At 47.2% G+C, this 26,580-nt stretch overlaps 1 protein-coding gene across 3 annotated transcripts in view; it reads left to right on the top strand.

Annotated features, from left to right (window-relative positions):
* RNF130 (ring finger protein 130) overlaps positions 1-26,580 on the top strand; it is a 134,284-nt gene that overhangs the window by 84,796 nt on the left and 22,908 nt on the right. The window contains exons 6-9 of one of the 3 annotated variants that reach the window (XM_045794998.2): positions 4,106-4,202; positions 6,288-6,492; positions 9,583-9,676; positions 16,313-16,502. In XM_045794998.2, the coding sequence (XP_045650954.2) occupies positions 4,106-4,202; positions 6,288-6,492; positions 9,583-9,676; positions 16,313-16,328 (412 nt within the window). In that variant the 3' untranslated portion in view covers positions 16,329-16,502. Of the gene's footprint in view, positions 1-4,105; positions 4,203-6,287; positions 6,493-9,582; positions 9,677-16,312; positions 16,503-26,580 lie in introns of those variants that run through there. The other 2 variants (XM_045795001.2, XM_045795000.2) reach the window with 2 other exon arrangements.

Genomic DNA, 26,580 nt, shown 5'->3' with positions numbered 1-26,580 from the left:
CTGAAATTCCCTCTGCTTCCCTGCCCCTTGCTTTCAAGTGCACCTTGCCTCCTGCCCAGGCTTGCAGCGTCCCCTCCCGTCAGGGTGGAGGAGGGCTCTCTTTAGCCCATGTGCTAATCCATCGCCTCCTCAGGGGCCTTGCTCTGTTGGATCTTCTGCTCCTGCCAGTTTTTGTCCTGTCTCTACTCCGACATTTCGTCCTACTCAAGCCCGTCCTGTGCCAGTTTCATAAGCCATCCCAGACGGCACCCTGCAGCTCCTCCCTTCAGCCAGACTTTGGGAAGGAGCTGTGCTCGCTGTCCCTTCTTCCCGAGTGACGGACGAAGGAAAGCCCAGGTGCCTTTGTTCTGTTCGTCCTTAATTTTTAACAAGCCCATCTGGAGGCTGAACTGAGACTTTCTATCTATAGAGCACAGAGCTCATGGATTGCTGCCTTCTTGCTGCCTGACCTTTCCTTTTCCTCTTCCGTCACATTAATTTACTGTGGACAGATGGCACTTGGCATTGCTCTGGGGCCTCCTCCTTGTGTCCGGTGATTACAGCTGATCATCCTTGGACGTTAGCCAGCACGTCTTAGAAACTATCACCTTATTTAGACCTCTTATTTAAAGGTCAGCCACAACATTTTTTTAGTAGTTAAAAATACTTTTCAGAAGTGGGATGCCACTGCTCAGATCAGCGTGTGTCCAGGATGTCACTTTGGGAGCCTAAGAGGGGTCCATCCTCTGGCTGCTGCCTGAGGCATCACTGGGGTGCCCCCTCCTCAAGGGAGCACCTGTTCAAACAGTGTCTGCTGCCAGCCCAGCGAGGGGAAGAGTTCTCCTCTCTGACCTTTCATAATCCCAATCCTTTTAGATTTGCCAGGTTCTTGCACGGCACCAAGAGGCTTCGGAGCTGTGAAAGCAACTCAGCTCCAGCGTATCCACCTCTCCCCACCCCCAGCCATTGCGCTGCTCTCTCTAGTTCGTGACGTATGCAGGGAGTAGGAAGGGGAGGGCGCCCTACTACTGGTTTCGTTCCACATTCTGTGCCCCAGAGTATTTCTTGCAGGAATAAAGGACTTTTTTGTCAAAGTTCTGATCTGCTTGTCCTTTCCACATTTCACTGGTCCTCCGCACATCACCTGCTTTCCATCCCAGAACGCCACTCAGCCCTGCATTCATCGGGCCCTTTTCTGCTTTCATGTGTACTTTGACCACTCGAGTCTTTTATAACAGTGGGAAGGGCTTCTCTTCAAGGTCTGGCTGGCCCTGGGTGCCACCCACTGAGGTGTCCGTGGGGGCCCGAGGTACACCTGCGAGCTAGTCAGAGGTCACTGTGCTGGGCATGTTGGCGCCAGAGGCCGGCGCACACGTTCTGACCATTTATTGGGATAGTGTGGGAAACATTAACGTTACTTTGCCTGAGGCTTGTTTAATGGTCCCTTGCGTTTGCGTGCCATTGGGGGCTTTCTAAATATTCCACGACAGCTCGTCACTTGCTGCTCCAAACAGCCTCACAAGGTGGCCTGCACCTTCCCCACTTCTCTGCCTGGCAGCTTGCTGCTGACACAGCCAGGAGGCGGCCTCCGACTCCGCAGCTGCAGAAAGTGTGTCTGGGAGGCAGAGGGCAGCCACTGCCAAGCTTCGTGCAGCTGTGACGCGAGAGGGTAAGGGGGTGGGTGAGGAGGACAGGAAGGAGCACAGGGCAGTTACCCACAAAGATCCCAGCAGCGACCCCAAGGAGGCTGGGGTGTGCATCAGAGGGCCCGTAGGTGAACAGGAAAGCTGCCAGGCCATTTGCAGATGAGAGGGGCATGCGTGGGAGCCAGGCTGGCAACCTCCCCATCTCCCCCCAGGCGAAGTGCAGGAACCGGGCTATCAGGGAATCTGTCAAAGGAGGGAGGGGGCGAGTGGCTGACTGGGGTGGGGGTCAATGGTAGGAGAGCCACAGGGTGGACACATAGTCAAAAGGAAAAGTTGTGTTTTGTTTTGTTTTTAAGAAAAAAAATTTTTTTCGGATTTTGAGTTAGGTAGCTCAGGCAGGGAGACATTCTCAGTTTGTCCCTGGAGACCCAGTTAAACTGTTGTCCATTACAGCACGGTTGGCGGCGGGGGGGGGGGGTGGATGGTCACTGTCTTTTACAGCGACAAACCTCTAAGGGAACAGTTTAAAAGCCCAACGTAGGAAAAATCCATTTATAACTAAAGTTAAGGAACAGTTAAGCAGAGAACACTCAGCTCATGCAGCTTTAAAATTGAAATATGGGATTATGTCATTTTCTTCTTTCTGAACAACCAGTAATAGAAAAGAAAGGCAGTAGGCTAAGAAAAAAGGAAAGCAAAACACCAGTGACAGGGAGTGGGGAGAGCAAACCACCATTTACCCCCAGGCCACTGCTGCTTGCTAAAACCAGGGTGTCCGCAGACAGCTGGCTAATGTGTCACAGGTCACACAGCCTCCTCTCTCCTTTCACCTGCCAACCGCCCAAAGTCCATCATCTGCCCCACATAAAACTGGCCTCCGGTGCCTGTCCCAGCCACCCCCCACCCCACTTTAACCAAACCCTCGAGGGTTTGTCACTACTCTATAGACCAGAGGTTAGGCAAATGCACCCTAGTAAGGGGGGGATCCTGTCACTTTGTCGACCTAAAGGCGTCTGTATCCCCAGAAAGGTTAGAAGCCTTGTTCTCGTCTTTGCCAGACCATGGGGAACACTGGCATAGTTGACAGCTGCTGGGGTGTAGACCCTGGCTCTGAAGACGCCCGCCCAGTGGAGCCCTGCAGGCAGGAGCCCTCCCGCCCACCCCTTGGAGCACTCTTGTCCAAGGATACAGGCACAAGAAGTGGACGCTCATTGTGTATACTGAATGAATTTCAGGCTCACCTATGGTTTGGTGACTTTTGCCCCTTAAGTAAAAACCTGCAGGTTTAAATAAAAGCCTTCTGGGACGAGGAAGTTCTAGTTCAGTGCACTGATAAATTCAGTCTTCAAGATCTTTATTCTTACCCTTAGAAAGGAGTGCGAGGTCACCAAGTGGCTGTAGGTGGTTGCATATGCACTGTCGAGGTTGCAGCTGTAAGCATGGGTGTCTCTTCCAAATCCCAATTAAAGCAGCAAGATGTTTAGACCTCTTACTTTTTTTAATCCAAACTGTGTTTTTTAACAGCTGTGTATAACTATGAGCCACATGTAAATTACAAATTCACGAAGTTGTAAAGGCATACCATGTTTCAACTTGATATCTTTCTTAAAATTTCTTTTATCTTATCCCAAGACGCCACGTATTGTTCCTCCAAGATGCCCAGACCACATCCTGGCACCTGCCGCTCTCCCCCTCTGGCCAGGACTCTGGGGCCTCATTTTAGCTTCTACGAGCTGCCGTGGGGAGTGCTTGAACTTGAGATGTGATTCCCACAGCTCCCTCAGAGTCTTCTCTCCCTTCCACAAGGCGCAGTTCCCTTTTCTAAGAATGCAAGTCTCTCCGTGACTGACGACTTTTCTGTCAGAAGGATGTGACTATTCAGTCTCCTGAGTTTAAAAAAAAAAAAAAAAATCACCGGTTCGCTCTCTTCCCTTCACATTTCCACTGAAAACATTGGTTCAGTGTCACTGGATTCCTAGGCACCGTTCCTCTCCAAAACACTCCCAGCCACCCTGTAACTTTCACAAACATTTAACATAGATTGCTTAGAAGTCTTTTAAAATAATGTTTTAAATGACATTGAAACCAAGTTCCGTGAAGCCAATTCATGGTTGTGCAAAAAACTTTTCATTGAACCTTTGCTTCGTGTCTTCTTGAATTTCCCTTCTACTCTAGCTGTTGTGGAAAGCATAACTGATCGATAAGGTAGTTTGTTTCATTCTTATTGAATATCCTCCTAAGTTTCTTCAAATGCTGGAATAAAAAGACCAAACCGCCAAATTCTAATCTGTTCTCATCATCTAGATTGGGGTCAGGAGGTTTTCTGCCAGCTATTTTTTAATACATCCCCAATATTAGTTTCTTGGGACTTGACAATATGTCCAAAAAGGGGAAGAAACAGACTAACTAAAAATTCCATTTCTTTGGGTCTGATAGTTGTTCAGTATATAATCCATGATACAACTCTGTTTCTTTTATAGGCATGTTTTCCACAAGTCCTGCGTGGATCCCTGGCTTAGTGAACATTGTACCTGTCCAATGTGCAAACTTAATATTTTGAAGGCCCTGGGAATTGTGGTATGTTTCCTATTTTGTCTCTACTTTTGCGTGTGAGCTAGCATTGCATAGGTGGGTGGTTAAGTCTTCCAAGAGATCACGGGCTTTCTCTGCCACATGGCCTTTCTTACAGATTCCTTAAAGTCCAGCCTATCTTGGGGAACTCACAGATGAGAAGATGAAAGAACTGAACTAATCCACTTGGAAGCATGCTTCCATTGGGTGGTGGAAATGTGAAGAACGGCAGTGGAGAGAGGGATGGGGTTTGCCTTCATTCCATTGTGGGGTTTTTTGTTTGGTTTTTTTTTTTTAGGACTAGAAATACAGACTTTTGACTTTGGTCCAGTAGTAAATTTTTTCTTCATTCAGCGTCCTATAAAACTATGTCATCACTATGTTCTTTCCTCTTGAATCTGGCTTAGCTGCCCGGGGCGTTGGTCAGTTGCAGGCAGTGAAGGTGGGCAGTGCCAGCCTGGCAGGGCCTTTGGTCCGAGGCCACACCGAGTACACACAGTACTTCATTCATCTCTGGCCAGGCGGGTCAACACTCACTGACCGAGGGCCTTGGAGACTTCCTACAGGTCTCCCTTAAGAGACACAGCTCTCCAAAATTAACGCTTCTTAGAGGAAAATAAAATATTTTCTGGTCTCAAAAAAGAGTGGATGAATGACTTGCTTGTGGAGCCAAAGTTGAGTGTGGTCCAGCAGACGAATTGCTCATTTTAGCTTTGTGACCCAAAGCACGTCCGAGGAGTCCTGTTCGAAGTATGTTGTCAGCTGGCAGCTTAGCGGTCCAGTTGGGCAGGACGGCTCCTCCCGGCTCCGGAGATCACATCTGTGACATATTTGAACATAGGCTTACGCTGCCTCAGCACCACTGACACTGTGGACCAGATAACTCGAGCAGGGGTGGGGAGGGGGCCGTCCTGTGCCGCGTAGAGTGTCTCCCACATCCCTGGCTGCGGCTAAAGGCTAGTCGCATGACTCACCAGTCACGCGGTCAGAATGTCTCCAGACGTTGCCATATGCCCCTTGGGGAGCAGTCACCCGGGTGAAGGGTTTACCGTAGAGCACCTGCCATCGTATCTGGCACGCGGCAGGTGCTTCAGGAAGTATTACCTCCACCTCTTTCATTGCCTCCAGCCTTGCTGGTGGTTTGATTTGTCTTCAGTCCTATTCTTGGAAGTACGGACACTTCTTCCTGTTGTTTTTAACGAACATCCTTCTAGAATCTATTACAAGCTACCATGGTTTTAAATGTAAAAGCCGTAGTAAACCTCTTCTGACCGGGTATGGTTCTAAGCATTTTACTTTGGCTGGGGGGCGATCTAGCACAGTTCTTCTGCCTGGGAAGCCGTTGCTGTGGGTCTTGTCGGCTGTCACTTCTCCGTCCTTGAGCTTCTCTCTGCCATCCTTCCCAGCCCTGCTTCCAGCATGCTGTCTGCTAGAACTGCGGGTTGCGGGAGACCAGATAGCCATCTCATTACCTCAGGAGACTTTCACACCCATTTTTTAGTTGGTAGGCTTTGGCCCCAGGGCAGCTCTGTACCTCTCCTTCAGGGCTAGACGCTTAGATTTTGAAACCGAGGGTTTACTCAAGCTCAGCGGTCTTTTCAACGCCCTTGGTCGTGTGCTTTCCTTGTGTCTAAAGGTAGAAGACGTTTAAAAACTGACTGCCGGATAAATGGGGCATTACAGAGGTGGTAAGAGGAGGAAAGCAGTATTTTAAGTTCTCTGCTCTCCTTCAACATCGATGGAAGGGCCAGAGAGATGCATTTTCCTCTTTGTCAGCTTTGGAACAATGATAACGAATCCCTCTGCCCGTGAGCAGGTCCACCAGGGGCTGTTGTCTCTTCCTGAAGATGAAGTGTCCAGTTTTCTCAGCTGTGCAGCACACTTTGGTTTTCTCTGGTATCATTTTTGGGAGGAAATCATCTCTGTCTTTTAAAGGAAAACTCTTGGGTGGGAAAGGGTAAATAGGGAAAGAAATGAGAGGAAATCACATGGAAAGAAAAAAAAGCCTTTTCAACAGGGTGTCAGATATTTAGAATTTTATGAGAGATTTGTTATTCTTTGAAGTACTCTTAATCTGGAAATGTTTTGCAGCCGAATTTGCCATGTACTGATAACGTAGCATTTGACATGGAAAGGCTCACCAGAACCCAGGCGGTTAACCGGAGATCAGCCCTAGGTGACCTCGCCAGCGACAACTCCCTTGGCCTCGAGCCACTTCGAACTTCGGGGATCTCGCCGCTTCCTCAGGATGGGGAGCTCACTCCCAGAACGGGAGAGATCAACATTGCAGTAACAAGTAAGTGGGGCCCTGTTCCCAGGCGCTGGGCAGGTTTGCTGCCATGGCTTGGGGGTGTATTGACTGCTGCGGAGGGCGGTTGAGGCAGTCACCAGGCCAGTTAGTCTGTAACAGAGGAAGTGACAGGTACTTCTGTTAAAACAGGTATGTGGGAGACAAAACTTTCCTTATAATGAGGAGCTTGTGTGTTTGTGTAGATAAGTACAAATAGCTGCCATCCGACGAGTGTCTTAGTAGCCGTTGTAAACCTGCTTTGATGACCGCCTTGCGGACAGGCATTTCAGAGGGTCCCGCTGGGATGCGACGCGGGGCGTCCTGTGTTGTGGAACCCGCGCGAGCGCCAGGCTGCAGGCAGCTTAGTGGGAACCCAGGGCGGAATCTGAACACAGAAATGAACAACACTGGGGGGAGCTGAGACGGCCTGTTGCTGCTCAGGTCTGGTGTCTTGGCACTTCCCTCTCTGGGGTCACGGTACGCGGGGCGGGGTGATGTGCCTTTCAAAGCGCTCTCGCTAGTCTGGAACGTCTCGATGGGTGAAGCGTTGCCGAGAAGAGACGCGGTGCTCGGAGTGTGTCGATGGCCGGGCCGGAGTCCGGTGTGCGTGTGTGGGGGCCCTGCGGGCGTTCACCCTGTAACCAGCCAGCTGTCTCCTTCAGTTCCATGCTCTACGTGGTCTCTCCATCTAACCGCCTCTCTCCATCCTCCTTGTCACCACTGTGGTGCTGCCTTCCCCGGCGCGTGCTGTCGCTTGCTGTAGCTCCCAGCCCCAAACCGGCGGAGCCCTGCCGCCCCCTGCGAGGCCGCGGCACCGAGAAAGCCGTCACGAAAGATTTTTCCTCCACGTAGTAAGGCTCGAGTGGGCTGTTCGATGGAAGTGCACGTTTCCCACCGACCAGAGATTCGTAATCGTAGACAGTTCCCCAGGTTTTGTTCTATCATGTGTCTGAGCTCAAGGAGACCTCATTCAGTTATAAAACAAGGAAAAGTTTTCTTCGATGCAGTTTGACTCATTTCCTACCACATCCCGGCGATTTGTTTTAAAAGCTTTTCATGTTTTCGGGTTTTCGAGTGTAGATTTTTAAAAACCGATCCAGTAGCAATAAAGGAAACAGAGGGTATTTGTTTATCGATGAGTTTTTGTCGGCTCTTCACTGATCGACATTTATTGAGCACCTACTACTACATTAAGTTCTGATCCCATTATGTTTTACGCAGAAGGGTCCTTTCAGAATCTTACGTTTTGATGATTAAAAAAAAAAATGACTTCATGTATCAAATGAATCACCTTTAGTGGAATTTATGCATGTTAATAAATAAATTCACGTGGTTAAATTAACCCAAAGCGACCTCTCCTTTTCCGTCAAAGCTCTGTAGTGTCGCGGCAACTACAGGGCGTTCGCCCAGCATCCGCTGTGCAAGGCACTGTGCTAAGTATCCAGCGGGGTGGGCAGAGCTGACCGGGGCCGGCTGCAGCCAGAATACCCCTGCGCCCACTGGGGGTCGTTGCGGTGGCGCTGGCTTCCTTTTGCTTACGAGTTTTTATAACCGAAATGCCATACGTCTGTGGATGGTCTCTTCAGAATATAGAAACACGCGTAACTGCACTTCTAAAACAGTCTGCTTATCACGTGTAAAGGTCTCTGAGAAGAAAAAGAATTAAGAACACCACGTTAAGCTTCTTGATCCTGATGAGCAGTCATCGCTAAATTTTTTTTAAATTTCCTAACTTAAAATCTATGCAGATAAAAATGGTGAATTTGGTTTGGGTTCTTAAATGTTCATATTTTACTTAAAACCTTATAAATTCACTGTACACGTGAGGAATTTGTAATCCGGGAAGCAGTGGCGGCACTGTTACCAAAAAAGAAAGAGTTTGCTAAGCATTTTAATAATAGAAATCAAGATGGCCAAGAAGTGCTCGTAGAACAAAGTCGTCGTCCTGGAATCCTGAAGAACAGTCTTAGCCTTTCGGAGACCACCACCTTTAAAATCCAATGAAAATGTAATAACCTTTTCCTAGAAAGATTCCTAGGCACGCATAGTTTTGCATGTTTGTGGGGTTCATGGAAACCAGTTTGAGAAACGCTTGTGTGACACACGGCTTCTGCATAGAAACATTTGGTACTCCAAGTGTAAATGTCTTCCCGCGGCCTCAGTGCGCGTGCAGAGGGGGCTTCGCCGTGAACCACGTTGCTAAACCAGCCTAGTCAGCGTATCTCCAGGAACTATTTCAGAGTTGAGACTTCCTAGGAAGTCAGGATCGGTTCGCAGGTTATATATGAGGTTCTCAGGAAATGGTGTTTTTGGAACGTTACCTTGACAGTACAGACTTTGAAAAGAAGGGAAAATATTAACTGACTTCCTGAATCTAGAGAGAGACTAGCTGAAAACCCTAGAGTTCTGTGTACCAGAGATTTTCACCCCCCTGATGGGCCAGGTACCTGGTGAGTCACCAGAGCCGCTTCCCGCCGGTGGGGGTGTGATGGGCAGTCCTTTCCAAGAGACACCAGTAAGATGTCCTTTTTTACATAAAGACTGTAAGTAAACCCGTGCCTAGGAGAAAAGAAAGTAGACTGGAAGGCCACGGAAGGCCAGCCTGCAGACGGCGTGGAGTGCCTGCGAGAGCTTTGGGACCCCTCCTCCGTATCCATAAGCCTTCCTCTAAGAATGAGTGAAACGGCCGCGCAGAAGTGACAAATCGAAGAAGGAAAGATGATAGAAGTGTGGCTGGTCCGCTGTGCTGTCATCTAAAGCAGCGATTTCAAAAAATCTCTGTCCACGTGCAATTTTATAGACCTCTTTCTCCTGCACGCTTTTTGGTGGCCACACCACTCACCTACCTCAGGACCTTAACTGGAAGAAATGTTTGGGCCACGCTTTCCTTTCTCCCTTGCAGCTCTCACCACTACTTCCACTAACCTTCTCCAGTTAGTAGCTCTCTGGCATACCTCCTCCTGCTTCACTTCCTTGGGCCAGTCTTGGCTTACACCTCCGTTGACGTCTGCTTCGTTGCATTTGAGGGAAATGTTGACGTCGATTTGACTTACGCCTTCTCCCCAGAGTGATTTCCTCCCTTTCCTTTGTCAACAGAAGAATGGTTTATTATTGCCAGTTTTGGCCTCCTCAGTGCTCTCACACTCTGCTACATGATCATCAGAGCCACAGCTAGCTTGAATGCTAATGAGTAAGTAACACGTTATTTTTTGGATTGCATGTGCCAGATGACCCCAAGAAAACTTGTAATGTTCATAAAGATGGTGAAAATTGGCTTCCACCGGTCTCGTACTGATCCTGATGAGATCATACGTAGCAAAGTAATATATTTTGTGACCACGTACTGGGAGTCAGTACCCAGATCGGGAGGTCGCCCTGCTCGGCGACAACAGCTCCCTTGAGAAAAGATCTAGGGGCTCTCGTTAGCCACAGGTGTAGAGTACAGCAGCCGTGTGATGCAGACGCCAAGGGCACCCGTACAGTCACGGGATGTAAGGAAGGTCTGTGTCCCGGTCATTGGCAGGAATAGTCCCACTCTCCTGCGCCTGTGTGCCCACCAGACTTTGCCCGGAATCTTACGTACTTAGCTTTTGATGGAACACTGGCACCCTGGCCTGGGGTCAAGGGACAGTGACTTGGATGTGTAGCCTGCAAGAAAGAAGCCATCAGCAGGACCCGCTGTTTCCAAATATTGGGAAGACTGTCAGGGGGAACACAAAAAAGGTGTCAACTATATTTCCGTGGGGCAAAATGAGGACCAGAGGGCAGGGGACAGGAAAGCGAATTTCATCTCAGTGAAAGGAAGACCATCTGTGAGCGAGGCCCCCCACCAGTGAGATGGTTTGCCGCGGGGAATGCTCAGGACGAGGTGTGTGGGTGGACGCCGCGCGCTACCTGTCGGGGCTGCCGTGGGTCAGAGGTGTTTCAGAGCAGGCGCGACTGGGCTAGCTGACTGTTGAGGTCCATTTTGATCCGGTGATTTTCCAGGAGTTGCTTTCCACAGGGGTAAGATAAAGGAAGGGTTTTTGGGTTTGTTTGTTTTGTTTTAAATTTAGGGCCTTTACCTAAATTAGATAGTCCTTAGCATTATTTAGTCCTTTCCAGTATTCCTGAAAACTCATTGGAGATAAAAGTATCCCTGGGACACAGCCCAGATACAAACCACAAATTCCACAGGTGGAATTCATGGGCTCTCCACACTCACTTAATGTCCTGGTGTTTTAACGGATTAGTAATAACCGGCCAAGCCCATGTAATTGATTTAATTGAACGCTCATTGTCCAGCTGTGGAAACAAATGGGCAAGTAACCTCCACTTACAGTGACATGATTTTATTATCTCTAACTTGATCTGTTGGCTAGACACTTGTAAGAAGTCCCCTTGGGCATCCCTGGCCCCTAGCACACATGGGGAGATGCTGTGGTCCGTGTCCTTCTCCAGCCTGCAGGTGAATGGTCTCGGCTGCTCATCAAGCAGGTCAAACCCACCTGAGGCAGGTTGACTCCAACACAGCACAGTGTTCACTGCTCAGACCCTAGAGTCAGGCGTAACCTGGATTCCACTCCCTGCTCTTCCATTTTCTGCTTGGGAGACCTGGGCAGCTATATTCTCGGGAAGCTCATTTTAGTCATGCAGAGAAAAACAAGAATGACAGCAGGAATACATCAGAGGTTGTACGAAGTAGCATATAAAGTGCTTAGCACAGTGCCTGGTACGTGATAAGTGCTCAATAAATGTTAGCTGAACGGTTCCACTGAGATTCTTCCAAAGTCCTGTGAACGACCTGACCATCTACCTACCTTTATCATTTGGCAAATGAATTTCATTTTCTTCCATGAAACAGTGACAGAATCACAGGAGCTCTGTGAGTCCTGTGATTCAGACCTCAGTCTGGAGGGAAATAGTGATTTCACCTGCAGTCACCTCTCTTGCTTACTCTCGCAGTGACCCCATCAGACTCGATGATGGTGTCAGCCCACTGGTTCACACTTTCACAAATGAGCGAAAACCAATCAGCGAATAGAGGCACTCTGGGCACTTGTAGAGAACGATTAAGTGATCCAGTGGTCGCCTTGCTGCCCCCCAGGATCTGCCACAAGCTCAGGTCACACGTCAGCTGTTTTAGAGAAGGCTCAGTAGACGTGTTACCTTTCACAAATCAAAATCCCTGGGCCATGATATTTCGGTTGCACACATAAATGCCTGCATGACTCAGTCTAAGCATTGATCTTAGTAGATCCATGTCTTAGGCCAACCCTTCTCCCGTTAGCCTTTGCAGAGGGTTGATACTGCAATTATGCATCCAAATTTTATTTCTGTGCCTTCAGTCAGAACTACTCTGAAGGATGATTTTCATGATCCCATGGAGAGAGAGAGAGAGTGGTGTGTGTGTGTGTGTGTGTGTGTGGACACATGAATGCAAGAAAGAATGGTCGCCAAAATATGAATGGTGATTATCTGAATTTAGTAGAATTTTGGGTGATGTTTTTCTCTCCTATTGTGCTTTTATGTGTTGACTTTTTTTATATAACATGAATTACCTGATATTTTAAAGGTCATTTTAATTTTGGAGGATAAAAGAAAGACAGTAGTCACTCTTACTCAGTGTCTCCTTCCCCAGAATGTCGATGAAAAATTCCTAGGTGATTTTAATTCCAGAGAAAAGTTTATATTAGCAAATAAATCTATAATTATTCTTCATTAATGAATTATTTGATATCTGTCATACTTCCCTTTTGCCTTTACTGAAAACTTACAGCCAAAATGAGATTGCCTTTTCAATTGAATTGCTGTTTTAATTTTCTAGGTGACCTCATCCACATGTGAGGTAGTCTTCTCTATAAGTAGATTCCATTTTTTCCCATGCGAGCAATTTATCTTGGAAGTTGATAGTAAAGTTCACCTCTCCACACATTACCTACTATCCTAGTTAACTCTTCTGACAGCGTTACACTGAACTTGTGTATCGTGATTACAGCGAGAACTTGACCCAATCTAGTCACTGGTGAAATTCTGTGGGCAAGAGGCAGCAGTGTGGGCCACGTGTAAGGACAGGCAGGGGGAGCCAGGCGGGCCCAGGCCTGGCTGCAGCACGTCCATTGCCCACCCCTGCCCCCGCTGGGGGTAAAGGCACGCCCTCCTCCCTCACCACGCTCTGCACCCGCACCCTTACCCAGGGCTTGACGCTGTTCCCTGATCTGAAGTCACGCCCCTTCTGTTGTGTCGAAATACTACTGAAATACTCAACTGTGACTGACTGTACTTTAATTTTTTAACACGGCAAATCTAGTGAATGTTGAGGCTTTGCAGATATAAACAGGATGGTAGTCAAAGAAGCCTGTACACTCAAGGTAAATCTATGTATCATCTTCTCATACCCCGTTTCCTAGTCCCTCAGTAAGCAAGGTTAGTGAACTTCAGTTCCCAAAGGAGGTTTGCTGCTCTACATTATTCAGAAAACCTCGTTAGATCCCAGCGTTTACCAGCTGACATTTGTATCAGTCTGTTTTTCCCTCAACTTATTAAGAAAAGTAAATGTTTTCATTGTTTTTATTTGAGACACAAGTTGTGAGACGAGGAAGGTGGTGTAGGCGGATTTTGAGCTGAGTGGGAGGTTGGGCTCGGTATCCTCCTCCGTGTCCTTTCTCAGTTCCTAGATTCCCATTCCTGAAACTCATGCCCGAGGATCTGCCCCGGAGTGTAACCCAGACATTCAGGATCCCAAACTGTCTCAGCAGGAGGACATGAGCCTGACGTGGTTCATGTGCAGTACCTGGAACAAATGTACAATCCTGAGCCTAACCCAAGCCGGGGCAGCCCTGGCTCTGCCCCAGGTCACAGTCGTCCCCACCAGCATGCCTGGTGCACCGGCTCCTCCGAGACGGACTGATAGAAACTCACAAGTCCCAGCAAAGGAATGGATGTTTCTGTTTTACTCGCTTTTCAGTATTTCTGAATTGTTCTCACACTCTTTTTCTTTTTTTTTTTTTTTTTTTGAAGATTTATTTATTTTGGAAAGAGAGAGCACGAGAGCGAGCAGGGAAGGGGCTGAAGGAGAGGGAGAGAGAGAGAATTTCAGACACCCCAACGTGGGGCTCGATCTCACGACCCTGAGATCATGACCTGAGCTGAAACCAAGAGTCTGACGTTCAGCCGACTGAGCCCCTCAAGCACACATTCCGCTCACATTCTTAGGAGGAACACTGACATACTTCAGTATAAAAAGATCTGAAAACATCATCATTTTGATGTCATGGGGACGCTTGGCTTAGAAGGGAGGAGCTGAGGGTGACGTGAGGGATGTCTCCAAGTATTCGAAGGGCCCCCAAAGAGGAGGAGAACAGCTGCAGTTCACTGAGTGCCTCCCAACAACTTAGTCTCGTGTGGGGTCCTGTGTGACACTCGTCAGAGTCCGTGAGGACTGCCAGTGCATACAGGGTGGGCGTACTGTGTAGTTCGGGAGCTCGGGGGCGTGTCCACAGGGAGGTAGAGCGCCTCCGAAGACAAAGAAGAGCTTTGTGCGGGTCGGCAGTGTCCGCCCATGACGTGGATGCCTTGGAAGCGAGTGAGTCGCCAGGACCTGCTTGTGCAGACAGAAACGAGCCACAGGGCTGGCGCTGTTCCGGGGGCAGACCCTGCAGCGGGTGGAGATCAGAGGCGGTTCAGAGAGCCCCTCTTCGGGTCTGTCCTAAACGGTCCTTTCTTACAGGGTTCAGCGCCCCACAGGAGGGGTGACGTGCCCTGCCAGCTGGCTGCCTCTTTTAGAACCTTAAGTAATCAAAACCAGTGATTTTTAAATTTTTTTTTTTTTTACCACGTGCCACTGTAAGAACTGTGTTTTACATTGTGACACGTATCCGCATGTGTGTAAGTGAGGCAGGTCTGAGACATTGGCCTCAGCACATGCAGTATCGCTGATCCCTTCTCTGCACCTGTCATCAAGGCTGCTCGGGAACCCCACGTCGCGTCCACGGTCAAGTAAGAGGCGCAGTCTGCGGTTTGAGAAACACAGATCTAAAACATTCTGAATTTCTCGTTCTCAACCGAGTACCTGCGGCTGCCACCAGCCCAGCGTGGATTGTTTATCTTTCCGAGGCAGCTTTCCTTGTAGTGATGCCAGCGAAGCTTTGAACTTGCCCCCAATTCGATCATGAATCCTCTTCTTTCTGTTAGTATTTACTTCTCCTTTGAGCCACTCGGAGCCTGAGATAAACACACAAAATAGCCCGGGGCCCAGCGGGGCTGAGAAATGGCAGAGGAAGAAGGGCATGGGGTCCAAGCCCGAGTTTCACACTGCTTGTCTGGGACTGTACCAGAGACACCTGTAAGGGCTCCACATCATGTGGTGGAAGAAGATAGTTGGCTTTTCTGGAGACATGATGACACAAAGAAGATTAAAGGCAATGGGAACCTTTGATGGGACCTCTGCCCTGTCTGTGTAGCGGTCATTTCTGGTCTCCACAGGTACCTTTCATCTTGTGGCTGCATTAGCTTATAGCTCCTTAGAAGAGCAGCCAAATAAAGTTAGTGTAAAAATGGTGATACACCCATTGAAAGTTCTGACCTCTAATATCTGATTTCTCTGAGCAAGTTTTGTAAAATCAGTGTGTTATCTTCAGCGGGGCTGCAGTAACAGCCCAGTCCAGAGCTCTGTGTGAAGTTGTGAATGGCCTTCCTCCCAGGCTTCTCGTTCATTCAGGGTCCCTGGCGCCCCCTGAGGGGACTGGAGAGCCTGCCGACTGGGCACAGCCGCTCGGGGTCACACAGACACCGCGGAACTGCCGCTCTGGCCCCAGGGAGTCATCAAAGGCTTCCTGGAGGAGGAACTCAGGAACCAGGCCGGGCATAATTAGGGCCCAAAGAGGAAAAAGCAGAGCAGTTCAGGGAGTTGTGGGGTTGATATGTGTGCTGGGTCGGTGGTGGCGGTAGGCCGACTGCAGGGTTTGGACTGGGTTCTTATAAACTGCGGGTAGTGTGTAAGGCTTCTCAGCAAAAAGAGGATTCCTGTGGCTGGGAAGTCGCTCTGGCTGGTAGAGACTGGAGGCAGGAAGGTGGGTTAGGTGGGAATACGCAGCTGAAGGAGGAAGTCCTGGGGAGGAGAGGAAATGAAGAGGTGCTGGAGAGTTGTGCGATGACCAGAGTCAGGAACGTGGATCCGGCACTGAGCAGAGAGAAGAGAGAGCACCACTCCAGGCACAAATTGAGAACCAAGGCAGTGAACCAGCTGTGCAAGGCTTAGGGGAGCTAGGGCAGTCCCACAGAGCCAGGCTGTGGGGGGCAGCGTTAGCCCGAGACCCCAGGTTCCGTCAGGCTCCTGATTGAGGGACATGCGCGCACGCACACTGTCTGGGCAAGTCCGGTGAGAGAGCCTTACCCCTGGAAGTCTGTACTCTGCAAAGTTCATTTCACAGTAGAGTCTGACATTCTTGTTTGAGGGGATCCTATTGTAAAGACACAGACACAGATTTCAGGCCACACGGCCCTGAGAACGTGCATTCAAACCAGGAAAAGTGGTTAATTGTGTGAAACTGTCCCTGCATTTTTAAACACGATGCTGTTAGCCTGGGCTTTTCCCTGCGTTCCTTTTGGGAGGACGCACACACCTGTGAGGTGACTGAGCCACTTGACCACAGATCCGAAGCTCCCGAGTTCAGGAAAATACCAGCGGCTGACCGGCTGTACCCAGCGGGGCTGGGAAATAGCTGGGGACGCCCCAGGCCGCCCTTCCGTGAGGATCACCTTCTCTGTTAGTTTGAAATAGTGGCAACTCCCCTTTAACTAATTCTTGACCTCTGTCTTTTTTTTTTTTTTTCCTTTCATTCCACAGGGTAGAATGGTTTTGAAGAAGAAAAAAACTGCTTTCTGACTGATTGCCTTGAAGGAAAAAAGAACCTATTTTTGTGCATCATTTACCAATCATGCCACACAAGCGTTTATTTTTAGTACATTTTATTTTTTCATAAAATTGCTAATGCCAAAGCTTTGTATTAAAATAAATAAATAATAAAATAAAAAAAGACCGTGCCGTCGAGTATTTTGACCCGCTTGTGTGCGGAAGGCCGACCTGGAGATCCCATGCCCAGATTTCATGTGCGTGTGTTTCGGAGGCAGGATGTGCTCACGAGTCCCCACCCCCCCCGGAGGAACAGTGACGCTGTTGGCACTTTCACACTGGCCCCTACTGTGCCCCAGTGCGGCCAGAGCGTGGACACATCCTGCACGGTGACGCCTGCCCGGGCCCTCAGTGGGGTTGCTCCGTCTCACTTTCTTCAGGGTCAGCGTCCTGTCTGAGAATCTCGCGCTCCTTCGTCAGCCCCGCGGCAGGAGGGACACTGAGCCATGTCGCTCGCCACTGCGTCCCCCATGCCTGGTAGAGTGCTTTGCACATAGTAAGTGCTCAATAAATATCGGTGGGATGAAGGGATGAGTATAAGGGAAATTTCCCAGAATACACACTGATTAGTAATAAATTACATCTGTCCGAGATGGCTTTCCACCCGGTTTGGATGGTATTCTTTTAAAAAACAGCAAATTCTAAAAAGTTGGAACAGAACAATTTTACAAGTGTAAATGAAATTTTTTTTGCTGTATTGATGAGGAAAATGTTGAAATATTTTACGTTCCATTGAATTCTGTGCTTGAAGGATTATCCGTATGTGTGAACGTTTTGAGCCATGCATTCTCAGCCTTTCACCTCAGCATCCCTGAGGATGGGAACTTACTCCCACTGGTAATGGGTTCACTACCGCAGTCATTCTCCAATCGGTAGAGGGTTGAAGATTTGTATCTTTTCGATGGAGCTACAATTCACATACCGTAAAAATTTACCCTTGTGAAGGATTAGCCATTCCAGTGGTTTTTAGTATATTCATGAGGTCGTGCAACCATCACTGCCTAATTCCAGAACATTTGCATCATCCCCGAAAGAAGCCTTGTACCCATGAACAGTAACCCCTCACCCCTCCCATCCCCCTGCCAGCCTGGAAACCACGAATCTGCTCTCTGTCCCTCTGGATCTACCCATTCTGGACATGCCACAGAAATGGAATCATACCTGTAGCCCTTTGCATCCCGCTCCTTTCATGTAGCATAACCTCTTCAAGTTCTCCCATGTTGTAGCATGAATCACGCTCCTTTTTGTGGCTGAGTAATATTCCATCGTATGGACACATACCACATTTTGTTTGTCCACTCATCCAGTGATGGACATTTGTTGTTTCCATCTTTTGGCTACCATGAATCATGCTGCTGTGAACATCGGTGGACAAGTTTCTGTAAAGGTTATCTTTTCAGTTCTCTCGGGTCTGTCCCTTGGAGTGGAATTGCTGGGTCATGTGGTAGCTCTGACTTGTTGGAAAATGGCCAAAATTTCTCCAGAGCAGATGCACAGTGTCACGTTCCCGCCAGCGGTTTACAAAGGTTCCGGTTTCTCCACATCCTCGTGAGCACTTACTATTTTCCTTTTTAAAACCCATCTCCTTACAGTTTTGGTTTATATTTCCCCGATGACTAATGATGTTGGGCAGCTTTTCCTGTGCTTGTTGGCCACTTGAATGTCTTTAGAGAAAAGTCTATTTGAGTCCTTTGCCCATGTATTTTTATTTGGGTGGTCTTTTTGTTGTTGAGTTGTAAGGGTTCTTTATATATTCCAGATTACTAGGCCCTTTATCATTTATATGGCTTACAAATATTTTATCCTATTGGTAAGTTGCTCACTTTCTTGATAGTATCTTTCAAGATACAAGTTTTTAATTTTGATGGAGCCCAGTTTATCTTTTTCTTTGGTTTGTGTTTTAGGGATCATATCTGGGAAACCATTGCCTAATTCAAGGTGACAAAACCTTCCAACAGTTTTATCGTTTAGTTCTTATGTTTGGGTCTTTGACCCATTTTGAGTTAATATTTGTATATGGTGTGAGGTAGGGGTCCAACTTCATTCTTTGCATGTGGCTGTCCATTTGTCCCAGTACCATTTTGTCGGGCAAATTATTCTTTCCCCCCATTGAGTGGTCTTGATACCCTTGTCAAAAGTCAGTTAAGCATAATATATGGATTTATTTCTAGACTTTCAATTCTATTCCTCTGGTCTCCCTTTCTGTCCTTGTGCCAGTATCACATGGTATCTATTACTGTTGCTTTGTAGTAAGTTTTAAAATTGGGAAGTGTGAGTCCTCCCAACTTTGTTCTTTTTCAAGATTGTTCTGGCTCTCCAGGGTCCCTTGCATTTCCATATAAATTTTAAGATCAGTTTTTCAATCTCTGCAAAAATGCCAGCTGGCATTTTGATAGAGATTATGCTGAATCTACAGATCATTTTAGGTAGTAGTGTTGTCTTAACAATATTACGCCTGGGTGGCTCAGTTGGTTAAGCATCCATCTCTTGATCTCATCTCAGGTTTTGGTCTCAGGGTTGTAATTTCAAGTCCATGCTGGGCATGGAGCCTACTTAAAAAAATTTTTTTTAATTAAAAAAATACATATTGGGGTGCCTGGGTGGCTCAGTCAGTTAAGCGTCTGACTTTGGCTCAGGTCATGATCTCAGGATCCAGGGATCAAACCCCAAGTCAGGCTACCTGCTCAGCAGAGAGTCTACTTCTCCCTCTCCCTCTGCCCCTTGCCCCACTCATGCTCTCCCTGTCTCTGTCTCTCTCAAATAAATTAATAAAATCTTTTAAAAATAGTAAAATTAAAAATAGTAAGTCTTTCAATCCATGAACAGAGGATGTCTTTCTCCATTTATTTAATTTCTGTAGAAATACGATTAACTTTTGTACATTGACTTCCTATTTTTACAACCTTGCTGAGCTCATTTACTAGGTCTAATAGTCTTTTAGTGGATGTCTTAAAATTTGCTATGTAAAAGGTCGTCTCTTCGGCAAATAAAGATAGTTTTAACTTCTTTCTTTCCAATCTGGACGTCTTTTATTTTATTTTCTTGCATAATTGACCCTGGCTAGACCCTCCATTAGTGGAATGTTGAATAGAAGTGGAGCAAATCGATATCCATGTGTTTGTTGTTTCTGATCTTGGGGGGGAAGCTTTCAGACTATCACCGTGATGTTAGCTGTGGGATTTTCATAGATGCCCTTTATCAGGTTGAAAAAGTTCCCTTCTATTTGCAGCTTATTGAGTGTTTTTATCATGAGTTTTGGATTTTGTCAAATGCTTTTTCTATGCCTATTGTGATGATTGTGTGAGTGTTGTCCTTTATCATATTAATATGGTATATTGTATTGACTGATTTTCATGTGTTGAACCAACCTTGCATTCCTGGAATAAATCCCAATTGGTCACAGTGGGATTATGTTTTTATACGTTGCAGAATTCAGGTTGCTGGTATTTGCTGAGGATTTATGCATCTATATTCATAAGAGGTATTGGTCTGTAATTTTCTTATGATGTCTTTCTCTGGCTTTAGTATCAGTGTAATGCTGGCCTCATATAATGAATTATGAAGTAATTCCTCTGCTGATTTTTGGAAGAGTTTGAGAAGGATTGGTGTTAATTCTTATATAATTATTTGGTAGAATTCACCAGTGAAGCCGTCTGGCCCTGGATTTTTCCTTGTGGGAAGTGTTTTGATTACTGTCTCTCTTTCTTTATCTGTTATAGGTCTATTCATATTTTCTGGTACTAATTAAGTCAGTTTCTATAGTTTCTATCTGTGTAGTAATTTGTCCATTTCACAAGGTTGTCTCACTCATTGGCATACGATTGTAAGATTTCCTTATAATCTTTTTTTATTCCTGCAGTGTTGGTAGTAATGTCCCCTCTTTCATTCCTGATTTTAGTAACTTGAGTCTTCTTTTTTGCCTAGTCAGTCTGGCTACAGGATTGTAAATTTTGACCTTTTCAAAGAAGTAACTTTTGGTTTCATTGATTTGCCTATTTTTCTATTCTCTATTTCATTAATTTGTGCTCAGATCTTTGTTATTTTCTTCCTCTGCTTGGTTTGGGTCTAGTTTTCTTTTTTCTTAGAGTAGAAAATTAGGTTATTAATTTCAGATCTTTCTTACAAGCATTTACAACTATAAATTTTCATCTAAACACAATTTTGCCCATCCATAAGTTTTGGTATGTTATGGTTTTTGTATCATCTATCCTAGAGTATTTTCTACTTTCCCCTGTGATTTCTCTTTTGACCCATTGGTTGTTTAGGAGTATGTTGTTTAAACCCCACACGTTGGAGCATCTGGGTAGCTCAGTCAGTTAAGCATCTTGACTGTTGATTTCAGCTCAGGTCATGATCTCAGGGTTGTGGGATTGGGCCCCTAATCAGGCTCCTCACTCAGCATGGAGCTGGTGTGTCCCTCTCCCTCTGATCCTCCTCTGCTTGCACTCGATCTTTCACTGTCTCTCAAATAAATTAAATATTTTTTAAAAAGAAAAAAATATATGTGAATTTCCAAAATTTCCTTCTCTTATACGTTTCTAATTTCATTACCTTGTGGTTGGAGAACATACTTTGCATGATTTCAATCATTTAAAATACATTTAGGCTTGTTTTATAGCCTGACATAAGGTCTATCCTGGAGGATATTCCAAGTACACTTGAGAAAAATATATATTCTGCTATTGAATAGAGTGCTCTGTAATGTCTGTTAGGTCTAGCTGGTTAATAATGTTGTTCAAATCTTCTTGTTCCTCTTTTATTTGCTATCTAGTTCTATGTTATTGAAAATGGGGGGCGCCTGGGTGGCTTAGTCAGTTAAGCATCTGCCTTTGGCTCAGGTCATGATCCCAGGGTCTTGGGATCGAGCCCCTCATCGGGCTCCTTGCTTGGTGGGGAGCCTGCTTTTCCCTCTCCTTCTGCCTGCCGCTCCCCCTGCTTGTGCTCTCTCTCTCTGTGTCAAATAAAAAAATAAAATACTTTTTAAAAAAAGAAAATGGGGTATTGAAAGCTCCAGTGATTATTATTGAATTGTCTGTTTTTTCCTTCAGTTGTGTTAGTTTTTGCTTTATGTATTCTGGGGCTCTGTTGTTAGGTGCATGTAAGGTTAAAGGCTTTCTAGAAGCTGCAGAGGTTATTCAGTACATCGTTATCCTTTGAGATTGACAGGCGTTCAGTGGCTCTCCTGATATTTCCAGCCACCTCTGTGCTACAGAGTTCAGCTGAATGCTTAACCTTATTCTCTGGAGTGGGCTGTGTCGAGGTTGGCTTCTTCCTCAATTCCTACAAAATTTTTTTCTTCAAGCAGATTTTCATAAATTAGTAGGTTAGTTCCTCCCCACCTCAGTTTATTCCAGTGAAAATTAACCTCGTTTGTTCTCTTCACTCTCCTTCCCATTTATGGTGGGTTGTTGTTTTCCTTCATCAGCAGTCAGGAGATGTAGGACTGTTGAATGACCATGCCACTGTGTCTATTAGTGTACTTTCTTCACCTTTTCCACATTATTTCAAGCCCTAGCAGAGAGTAAGACTTTTTTTTTTTTAAACAGTAGGTGCTGTTCAGGGCCAAATATAGAACTTTTACAAGAGCTAAGAAATGAAATGTGTGAATTAAGAGGATGGAGCTTTCCATCAATCTTAGGGAAGATTTATCAGCCATTGAAATTTGAACCTGCCGTTTCATGGCTTTGAGATTTAACTGGCATCATTAAGTTTTTATGTTTCAATTAGTCGTGGTCTCTCAGTAGCTATGAAAGTGGTGTGTTGTGTATGTGCACACATGTTCTCCTTTAAGTGGGCGTTTTGGTGCCTTAAAACCAGAATTCAAATTTTCATCAAAACGCAGCTGCTTATTTCTTCATAGTCACAGTGCTACCAACTAAGAAGTCAGTTTTATGAAGGAAGCAGTGTAGGAAGTTGAGTAATTTCTTGTTCACGACGTTAAAAATTAGAAAATGACCAGAAGTTAGTCTGGAACCGATTGATATTTCAGTTTTAAGCCCTTCTTGGAAAAAAAAACTTTGCAATCCTTAAGGCATAGATTGTTTTTGTTTTTTGTTTTCTGCACGCACCCAAAAAAAAAAAAAGTGTTTTTCAGACCTTTATTTCAGGGGCGCCTGGGTGGCGCCGCAGTCATTGAGCGTCTGCCTTCGGCTCAGGGCGTGATCCCGGCGTTCTGGGATCGAGCCCCACATCGGGCTCCTCCGCTATGAGCCTGCTTCTTCCTCTCCCACTCCCCCTGCTTGTGTTCCCTCTCTCGCTGGCTGTCTCTCTCTCTGTCAAATAAATAAATAAAATCTTAAAAAAAAAAAAAAAAAACTTTTCTTTCAAGGCAGCCTTAGTGTTTACAACGGACCAAAGGTGTGTAAGAATACAGCCTGTAATCCAAAGAGCCTCCACAGGAAAGCAGCACACCGACCCTCCCTGGTAATCAGGCTTCGCACATTTATAGCCACTGAAGCCTGGGAATGAAATCTAATTTCTCGTCGGCCGGCTGGGTTGTAACTGTACTTTTTCAGTAGTTGAGAAAGATCCTGAAGGTTCTTGGACTTTTTATCTAGAAAAAATATTTGGTTATAGTAAATTCCGTATCAAGGTAGTTTAAGGACAGAACCTAATGGCAACAAACAGAACCAAGAATCCAGCGGAAATAGAAACTGCCCTTCCAGCTCTCTGCTGTGACGCTGGGCAGGAGACAACCAGATCCCATAGGCTGTGGCAGGCACCATGCTGAGTGGTGTACATACATTATAATGTTTATCTTGGCAATATCCAAATCAGGGAAAGTTTGAGTTACTCTCCTCTTTCACAAATGAAGAAACGAGGTTTAGAGAATGTCCAGAAACTTGGCCAAGATGGCTCCCATATTAAGTGGCAAGGTGAGAAGGAAACCGAGGCAGCCTAGGGGCAAGGTTCCTGACCCCAGCCACCCTCCAGCCCTGAGACGGTTGGGCCAGCATTTGCTACGGTGTGCGTGATTCTCGCCCTTAAGGAATTCACAGGTTCGGGGGGAAGCCAGGACGATGAATGGAGGGAACTGTTTGAGGGCTGGGCATGCACACACATTCTCTTTCTGTACACGTGTGTATGTATTTTGAAAATGAATTATTGATCTTTTTTTAAATTTTTTTTTAAAGATTTTATTTATTTATTTGACAGAGACAGAGATAGCCAGCGAGAGAGGGAACACAAGCAGGGGGAGTGGGAGAGGAAGAAGCAGGCTCACAGCAGAGGAGCCTGATGTGGGGCTCGATCCCATAACGCCGGGGTCACGCCCTGAGCCGAAGGCAGACGCTTAACCGCTGTGCCACCCAGGCGCCCCCTGAAAATGAATTATTGATCTTAATAGTAGCTTACTATGGGGTAGGCACTCTTGTCAGCATTTCACACATGAACTCATTTAATCCTCACAACTCTCCGTTATTTTACAGACAAGGAAACAAGTTTAGAGAAATCCAGGAACTTGTCAGCACTGTGTTCTAAACCCCACGCTGTTTTGCCTTAGAGAAGAAACTCACCAAGTCGAAGAGCAGATCGCGGGCATCCTGACCACGGGTGCCGTATGCGCAAAGCTTGGTGGTAGGAAAGGCCGAGAAGTGTGATGGGCTTGCGTTTAGGACCCAAGCAGGGCTGGGGAGAGAGGCGTCCTGGGGCTGTCACAAGATCGGTGGCTTTTCAGCCGCAAGGAGGCTCATGCATTTTGGAAGGTGTGAATTAGCTGCAGACTGTCTCCTAAAATTAAAATAACAGGGTCACTAAAGAAAGTAGGTAAAGGTGCTGGCTTAGAACATCCCAGCTGAGAAGGTGCCTTAACAAGCCAGCAGGCAAGAAATAAGATGGAAAGGGTGGGGCCGATGAGAAGATTCGAGAAGCCCATGAGGAAGGAGACCTCCAGGGAGAATTCACCCAGCACGGGAGAGCATCCACACGAGAGCTGCATCAGTTCATTTAGACCCACTCAGCAGACAGCTCAGAGAGAGACAGGGGAGACCCTGAGGAATCAAGAAGGCAGGTGGAAATCACAAGAGCTGGGGCGGCCGCTGAACCCAAGTTCAGGCTGAGGATAAGGGAGGGTAAGGGCAAACCCAGGTGATGAAATGAGGCCCAGGCCAGGTGTGCACAGTCACTGATGGGGCTCCAGGAAACTGAGCGGAAATCTAGCAAATCCGTAAAACGTATCCAGTTCCCTCACTCTTGTGTTCTTTACCTTAAAACTTCTCGTAAAAGTTCCTTCTGAGGAAAATACAAAGTTGATCTTGCTTAACCAAAGGGGAAGGGGTCAGGCCCCCTGCCTCAAGATGGCACCCTTTCCCGCCAAGGCCACCCTAAGTTCAGGGTGCAAAGGCAGAAGTGGGGTGCTCGGCCAGAGTGGGACTTGACCGACCCCTCCTTCCAGGAGGCTTCTTCCCTCAAGACCCCCACACACCACCACCACGCACCACACACCACACACAGCTAAAACAAGGGCAGCCTTGGCGGGTGGACCGTGAAGGGTCACTGAGAACTCAAAGGCACAATTGCCTTTGGTTCAGCCCCAGAAAGGGGCGTTTCTAGCACCTCGCTTTTGGGGACTCGCCTTATCCTAACTACAGGGGAGAGCAGTGGCATCTTAGGGGCTGGGGAGGTTTATAAAGGCAAAATCCAAAGTGGAGTCCAAATGACATTTGAAAAATCACTCCAATCACAGTGCAGCGCTGACATGGGGGACCAGGACTGCAGCTCCCCGCGGGGACATCAGAGTCCTGTGTCCCCATCACCACAGGGCAGGCGCACCTGCCGTGGAGCCTGAGGCAGAGTCATACACGCTATTTCAATGGCATTTATTGCTGAGCGGGTATCAGTGCACGCTGAGACTCGGGCTCCCACGCCGAGCTGGGCTTCCGACTGGAGTTCCCCTCAGTTGGAAGTCGACGTGAATAGCCCTGGGCAGATGAGGACATTCACAACCGCAGCACACACAGAATTTAGGTCCCCGTGAGGCCGGCCCCACTAAGCTTTGGGCAAAGCAAACTGCATTTGCACTGCCCCTCTGAGTACTTGACCTACTCTGCCGGCTAAATGAACCGAAACACACAAAGCAGCAACTGCTGGGTGCTTAGATCGCTGTGAGCTGCACATTCAAATGTGTGATCAAGCAGCTGGGCTGGGAACCTGGGCTAGCCCTTCCTGGCCGGCGCGGTCGTGTAGCCTCTCCCAGCCTCAGCGTCTCGCCCATGCAGTAAGAGTCCCAGTAGCACCTGTGAATGCCCCTGGCACGTAGTGTTGCCCAGTAATACTTGTTGCTCCCTTCCACGTATTGAAAGAACTGACCCCTCAAAGTCCTTCCTGGGGTTGATGATGGGAAAGCCTGGCCCAGGCGGCCCCCAGCCCAGGAAGGGCCCCCACCCCGCTGAGGTTTTGCGGCTGGTCTTCTGCTCAACGTTTGGGTCCGTTGGGCACCACTGTCTTTCCCCCATGTTCTCCCCTCCAACACACGCTCACCTTCCAGGCGAGAACTCGCGCAGCCCTTTGAAAGGACTCTTGGAAAGGCTGTCTTGCCACAAGCTCCGATTCCTGTTTTCTAAGAGGAGACCTTTATGTGAAAATTCTAGTTGTTTATCATTTTCAACGGGTGCAGCTACCATGAAGCCTACGGTGTAGCGATAAAACAAAGCTTTGCCACTTCTGAGCAAACAGGTGCCTGATCTGGACATAGGGCCTGCAGTGAGGCTAGAAATTATATGGAGAGGGGTGCCTGGGTGGCACAGCGGTTAAGCGTCTGCCTTCGGCTCAGGGCGTGATCCCGGCGTTATGGGATCGAGCCCCACATCAGGCTCCTCCTCTGTAAGCCTGCTTCTTCCTCTCCCACTCCCCCTGCTTGTGTTCCCTCTCTCGCTGGCTGTCTCTATCTCTGTCGAATAAATAAATAAAATCTTAAATTAAAAAAAAAAGAAATTATATGGAGAAAATAGGAGAAAAGGCCTCTCAGAAGGGGGACAGGAGCCTCTACTCACAGCCAGGCACCACCCGTCCCCCCCAGCCTCACCCCAAGGGAATTCTTGATGCAGGCATGAGCATTGTCTCATTTCTTGAAGAAAGCACAAGATGCAGATTTGTAGATTATACTGTGGCATTAATTACGGGAACACAGGGAGGTTTCCATAGTGAGAGTAATCCTTATAATCTGCCAGGTCCTTCCATTACCTAGTTGGGTCTGTTGGTCATAG

This window comes from Ursus americanus, chromosome 5 (assembly GCF_024610735.1).
Source record: "Ursus americanus isolate L20-20 chromosome 5, mUrsAme1.1.p, whole genome shotgun sequence".
Taxonomy (NCBI): domain Eukaryota; kingdom Metazoa; phylum Chordata; class Mammalia; order Carnivora; family Ursidae; genus Ursus; species Ursus americanus.
Note: the sequence above shows the minus strand (reverse complement) of the source record. Positions and strands in the feature narration are given on the sequence as shown.